The 6,507-nt window shown below is 43.1% G+C and overlaps 1 protein-coding gene across 3 annotated transcripts; it reads right to left on the bottom strand.

Annotated features, from left to right (window-relative positions):
* Positions 1–613: 613 nt before the first annotated feature.
* LOC147883070 (uncharacterized) lies at positions 614–5,205 on the bottom strand. Of its 3 annotated transcripts, none has more exons than XM_087399622.1 (3): positions 4,805–5,205; positions 1,423–1,569; positions 614–793 (listed from the first exon to the last, which is right to left on the bottom strand). In XM_087399622.1, the coding sequence occupies exons 1-2, from the start codon at positions 5,096–5,098 to the stop codon at positions 1,447–1,449; spliced, it is 417 nt and encodes a 138-aa protein (XP_087255748.1). In that variant the 5' UTR covers positions 5,099–5,205; the 3' UTR covers positions 614–793; positions 1,423–1,446. The 3 variants fall into 3 exon arrangements, with proteins under 3 accessions (XP_087255748.1, XP_087255746.1, XP_087255747.1); XM_087399620.1 differs by lacking the exon at positions 614–793 and adding an exon at positions 930–1,291; XM_087399621.1 differs by lacking the exon at positions 614–793 and adding an exon at positions 930–1,128.
* Positions 5,206–6,507: the final 1,302 nt, after the last annotated feature.

The following is a 6,507-nucleotide window of genomic DNA, read 5'->3' as shown; positions in this document are numbered from 1 at the left end:
GCTCCATTCAATGTTTGGATATTGTCACTGTCAATGGCATTATTGACTTCCAATCAGCACTCTATTATATGAAAACAAATTCATATGATAAGTAAAAACCTCTATAACTTTGCCATTCAAACTACAATCATTTTCTTGCACTGTTGGGATACTACTACTGTTGACCATTTTATTATTTAATGAGATTCTGAGTGTTTCGTTGTTATCACCTCCTATTTGTGAGGATGCCAACACCTTCTCTAAATGGATCAACAATTTAGCAGTGAATGCAAGCCACGTGTTACAGGGACATGATTGACAACTATAGCTTCTTAGCACATATCAACCACATGCCGCTCCTTTCAGCCCACATACATTTGCATGGACACAAGCTAGACTGTGGACCAAGATTATACATGAAGTCAACACCGGTACCGAAAATCTTGTCTCCATCTTGTTAAAAATCCTTAGAATGGTACTTCAAAGGGAACAATTGAAAGCAGTCAGCCTCATCACATACCCACCTATTGAAAGATTCTACAGATAAAGCTCAATTCAATTTTCCTGGCTTATACAATCTAGAAACACTTACGATCCTCCTAGTTTACATGTCTACAACAACTATAAGATGATCAGAAGACCTCCATAAAGTGCTGCAATTTAAAGGCCAGGGAAATGCCCTGAAATAGCTTTGAATCACAATGAGTGAGTATTATGAGGTATTACGATATGACTAGTTACGAATTGGGCTCATTCCTAATGTCTGACATGAAATTGAAATCAGCTGTCACATCTCATAGACCTGGAAAACCCACTGTTTAAAAGGACGAGCTCAATCATTATTGCGAGCATACTTTTTTGTGAACAAAACAAGCTGAAAACTATATTGGTAGTGAGAAACAATCAACAGACACCATATCAAGGCACTTGTACTTGAAGAAAAACTGGCATGAAAGTAAGTGTAATTAAGCATTAATGCGAACATGGACTAACGGTACTTTACAAGCGAATGGCTTCACAGTATAAAGGCCACAAACACCCAGTACCCACCGACAAAAATTTAGCCACAAAACATATGTAGGGACTAAGATTCCACCCAGAGTCTTGAACGTGCCAAACAGACCCGGCACCAAGAATTGCAGGTACCCACTGCAAAATCCCAATACAGGCGCAGATCGAACTGACACTTTGGCCTTTAAAAGAGGCATTCTAATAAATCTCAAAGGCAAGCAATTCTCCCAACAAGTACATGCCTACTCAAAAAGTCAAAACTGTGAGAATCCGTCTCCGACCCTGCTAAACCGAATCTCCCCTGGCAAGCACAATATAACATAAGTTGATAAAAGCTTGCCCAGAGAAATCAGGGCTTGGGAAGGGCAGCCACTGCATCGACAACTCCAAATCTAACAGACTCAACACAGGAAAGAGACAGTGTAGACCAACCTTAACTGTGTGATGGTTGATTGCTCAGGTAGTCTTCAAAAAATGAGGATTGAGGAGTTTAGCAAGCTCAAGGAAATTGACCTGCTCCTTGCCCAGAAGGTCTTTGAGTTTCTCGTCACAGACAATCAAACGTCTGTCACTCTCACTCTGCCAGAAAACCAGAGTCAGAATATCCAAAATGAAACAATGCCGAATACTCAGAAACCATAATTTTAGACCCCTGCGATGGTCTAAAAGTAAAATTACTGGAACAAATCAAGATGAAATGTTCCTCTCTTTGAAATTACACTTTATAACAAGAAGCATATACAAATAATTCAATTCGTTAGAAATCATCCAAAGTACACCTTGGCTAAATGTAATTGGTAATTTGAAATATTTGGTTGATGCATCCATTCATTCTACTCCTAGTCATGCAAAATATTATCAAGACATGGTAAAAGGGGATAGTAACAAGCAATAAACTAATCATACACCGGGGATTCACTCTTAATTTTGCATCAACCACCTGAATGTAAGTAAAGGAGGGTTTTGACTATGGATGTACCATGTACAAGGGGTTATGCTTACTTTTTCATGCAAAATACCTGCATACAAAATGCTAGAAGGGTATATTTTTTGAACGGACAACCTGTGTTACAAGGTTTTTTTTAAAGGTCAAAGCATGCATGGAGGTCCCTAGGGGAATTACACATGCTTTAAGACTAGCAGCAACTGCCCTAGTAAAAAACACTACAATGTCGGAACCTTGCTGATACTATCAAATTTATTGTTACTCAATATATAATATACCGTCTAAGATACCTTGCAAAATAAGAAGGGAATCTTGAAATAATAAAAAATAAAAATGTGCAAGTTGATTTCAATAGAAGCAGAATATGGCAATAATGAACCACTTGTTATCTAAATGAAGCGTCTACAACATACTACATATACAATCCAGGAACATTCCCAAACGATTTCATTTTAGTCTCTCCCAAACGAGCATCTAAATCTAAATCTAGCTGATAGGGCAACGCACCATACACACCTAAAAGGCCTCTCCAATGACAGGTGGTAATTCACATGACACGCGTCTTGCTCTCTTGCATTATGCTCCCATAAACTGCCTAGTGTCTTGTGGATTTACTCTACAGAAAGTAGAGGATGAGAAACAGTGAATCCAAGGGTATTTGGCAATCAAGAGAAAATGTTGAATCCATCGTCTAAATGAAGTGTGCAACATACTATGAAACTAAGAGGCCTCTCGAGTGACAGGTGGTAATTCACTTAGCACTCATCTTGCTCTCTTGCCTTACACTCCCATACACCACCTGACATTCTTGAAAGCACCTCCCCTCTTAACGAGGTTTATGTCATTTTTGTGGATTCAACCTTGTTGCAGTAACCCCAAGGCTTCCTCAAATGCTGTATGAAAAAGTGAGGGTAGTTTGACAATATCCAGGGAAGTGCTTGAAACCACACTTGTGACAGACGTTCAATGGCTCCACCTGTGGACCCCAGAAGTTTCTAACATGTAAAAGTCTCATGAGCCATGATCAATAAAGAAAGGACAAAGATAATGCTCCCTCTCAACTTCCACGATTCTCTATCTTGCTGAGGAATTGTATCTGCCTCCATGATAACACAACTCTGGACAATTAAGCGATGCCATTATTGCACCTTGTTTAGCATAGCTGTTGGCATTACGGGTGAGAGAGGGCTTCTATGCGGGTGTGCCTGCCCAGGTTAGGACCATTGGGTAGAGGCCTGGTTAGGCTAGTTTAGCTGGCAGATAGGGTTACGTTGGGAGCCCAAACTGGGCACCAGGTCAATCGACCTGCTTGGTCGTGTCAACCCAACCCTAACTCGACCCAGCCTAGATCAGGTCATCTGACCTGGCTGGTCGGGTCAGCCAATCTGGTTTGTCCATCCAATCGCCAGCCAAAGCTCGCTGGGGGCCTATAAAGGGCTCCCCCGGGCCACTTATGGAGCACTCTCTCTCCCCTTGACCAGCCTATTTCGGCCATGGTGGTACCCCTGAATCAATATACAGTTGCTATTGCCTCTCTCTCTCTCTCTCTCTCTCTCTCTCTCTCCCTAGTACGCTCCACACGTGCACAACTCTCACAGGTACAGGATGCCACACAAGTTGCTTTTATGGAGTTGAAGAAAAATTGTGCAAGGCGAAATTATAAGCTAGTAACAAAAGATGCCCATAAAACTTGAAAAATAAGAGGTTCTAACCACACTATCAAGATTGCTTTTCAGTAAAAAGATATCTCAATGCTTGGAGCTTCCAAGGGCTGAAGAGCAAGAAACTACTCTAACAAAAGAAAAAGTACAGTAACTGAGGCACACGTCATGCCATCCAATAACGGGAGTGCCAGATACCTTTTGCAAGTCAAGCATGTGACCGCGAATACACCCACACTGCTGTTCCTAAAAAACTAGGACCGCTTCCAACAAGTGAGGTCATTAACATAAGTATCTTGAGTACACTAAAAAAGAGTAAGCAATAATTAGAAACCAAAAACTTGAAAAGATAAGGCGCAACATATGGTACATCAAAAAGCTGTTAAGGCATCCATACTGCAGCAAATGCTTGGTGCAAACGGGCACCACGAAAGAGATTAAAAAACATAAAAAGACCGAGAGCCTGCAAGACACGTCCTGCTTAAAAAATCGGTGCATAGCCTGTGAGGCTTTTGAAACACTTACGTCGCAGCAAGAACTGCTGCTGAAGTGCGGGGCGGAAGAAAATCAGGTCATACCTTTTGGAGAACAAATTACGACCTGACTGCAAATTTCACTGTGATTCAAAGAAAGATAACTATTGTTGAGGGCCTAGTACGTTCATCGCCCACATAAAATGTGGAAAAATGGTACCCTGACGACTAGAAAAGCCTTAACGCACGTCTATCCCAGTGCATCAGTCTCCGAGAAGCATATCAAAATCTTCACCTTCTGCAATTGTGACAATCGAAAGACGCAAACGGCTGTAGTGACCAAAAGCCTCTTAAACCAAGGTTGCAGTAGCGCAAAGGAAAATTCCTACGCCAAGTATAGGCATCGATACAGGAAAGGGCGAATGCTCCCACGTTTCTAGTAAGATGGCTAACTTTGGATTTCAGAAGCTTAATTCAATCTCGCGCCAGCACTGTGAACGCTGCTAAAGAAAACCAAGCCCAAGTTGTAAAGCATTACAATGATATCTCGCGCTGACTGAAGTGCATTGAAGTTTCAGCTCCCGTCACAGCATAGCCATGAAATTTATTTCTGCTACGCCTGATACGTTGACACAACCCAGCAAAGCACGAGAGAGCTATGAATGCAATATAAAACAGCCCTGCATGGGAAGACGTAGCAACCTCGGACAGCAGAAGGTCCAAGGAAAAAAAACCTGCAGGCCATGGCTCTTAATGTAGTCCCAGATAAGCTTCATGGTCTCGGCGCGTGAGGCTTGAGGAGCGCCAAGGAACTGCTGGAGGGCGGGGGAGATATCGAGGGGTTTTTTGAGGCCAGAACCGCGGGGGAGCTTGGGAGCAGCAGGGGCAGAAGAGGTTGAGGTTTTGGGGCTGGAGGTGGAGCGGGAAGCAGCGAGGGTGAGGGGATAAAGGGAGATTTTGGGGCGAGACAGGGAGGCGGAGCTTGAAGGGAGGGTGGGGAGAAGGAAGCTAGCAAGGTGGCAAGCCATGGCGGGAAGATGAGGCTATGGCGGAGCAGAGCTTGGGCTGTGGCTTCCAAGCTCTGGCTATGGCGGACGAACAAAGCTTTGATACTAGTAGAAGTGGAGAAGATGAAATGAAGAATATGAAACCATGACGTAAAAATCTCCTTTAATTACTCCATTCCCTATAACCAACGTAACCCTGGTCCATCCATTACCAGGAGTTGGCGGATAGCTAGCTAGTTGCCTAGCCATGGTGAATTCCAACTTGCCATCTAATAATCCATCTAGGGCCTATTCCCATTACCACTTAGGGAGCACTAGTTAAGGCTCTTAATGGAGTGTCCACATTAGTCTGCATTCCCCATTAGCATTTTTAGAATGTATTAAGTTAAATCTCCTAAGTGCCCGTTAAAAATGTTTGTAAATTTAACCCCTTCAAATTAGGTACGTTAAGGACTTTTAAGAAGAGAAAATTTAAGGAATGTGAAAATTTAATAGTTAACTTAAGGTGAGCAATGGGAATGATACTTAAAGCAAGATTCTTGTTAAGAAAATTTCATGGTTAAGATCAGCTCGGAACTATACAACATGGCTACTTGTTTGGAAGGTCTTGAAAAGAAAAGAAGAATCCATTGTGACCTTAACTTTAAAGAAGTGACTTTGGATCGATGAGATAAACCATGCGAAGTTCATTGGCACGAGGTTCTTTTTTGTGCGATTTGCTTCTAAAGCTCTCAAAAACAACATGTTGGGGAGGTCCTATATGTTTTCCGGCGTCTCTATTTTGGTCATCCCCTAGAGTGCATCCTTTTAGGTGAACGAGTTCCTATATCATGGCTGCCCCCTTTTGTGGGTGGAGTTTCCTGACCACCCACCTTGGCTTGGCAAATCTATTGACAAGTTGGTAGTGTCGCTAGGCAAGCTTCTGCTCATAGGCAACTAGATCCCCAATGGCTCGTAAGCGTGCATGGATCTTGTGGGATCGAGCACAAACAGTACCGGACTTCATCGAGATTACCTTTCCAGGAGACCTGTCGATTGCACAGTAGGTCAAATTCGGACCCTTCCCTTGAGGCATGTTTGCTATGCAAGCAAATCGGTGGACTACTCGGAACGACGATCGATCAACAGTACATTGGCCAAAAGTGACAAGGACAAGGTCATGGCTTCTGATTCCAAGCATGATGGGTAGCCTCCAGCATGCGACATGCAAGGTGTCCCGACACCTCAAATCACCGTAGGTGAATCCGATCATGAGGTCAAGAAGGAGAATCCATCGAAAGTTGCACTGTGGAAGGTGGTAAGTAAAAAGGGGAAGGTCAAGGTGGTGGAAGTCGAGAGTGATGTGTGTTCCAAATCTTCAAACGAGAGTGAGAAGTCGATGTAAAGGGTGCTGGAGGTGGCTAAGAAAGGCAGGAGCCCTCAAGGGGTCG

Source organism: Dipteris shenzhenensis, chromosome 28 (assembly GCF_047967505.1).
Source record: "Dipteris shenzhenensis isolate YYH24624 ecotype China chromosome 28, Dip_SZ_1.0, whole genome shotgun sequence".
NCBI lineage: Eukaryota > Viridiplantae > Streptophyta > Polypodiopsida > Gleicheniales > Dipteridaceae > Dipteris > Dipteris shenzhenensis.
Note: the sequence above shows the minus strand (reverse complement) of the source record. Positions and strands in the feature narration are given on the sequence as shown.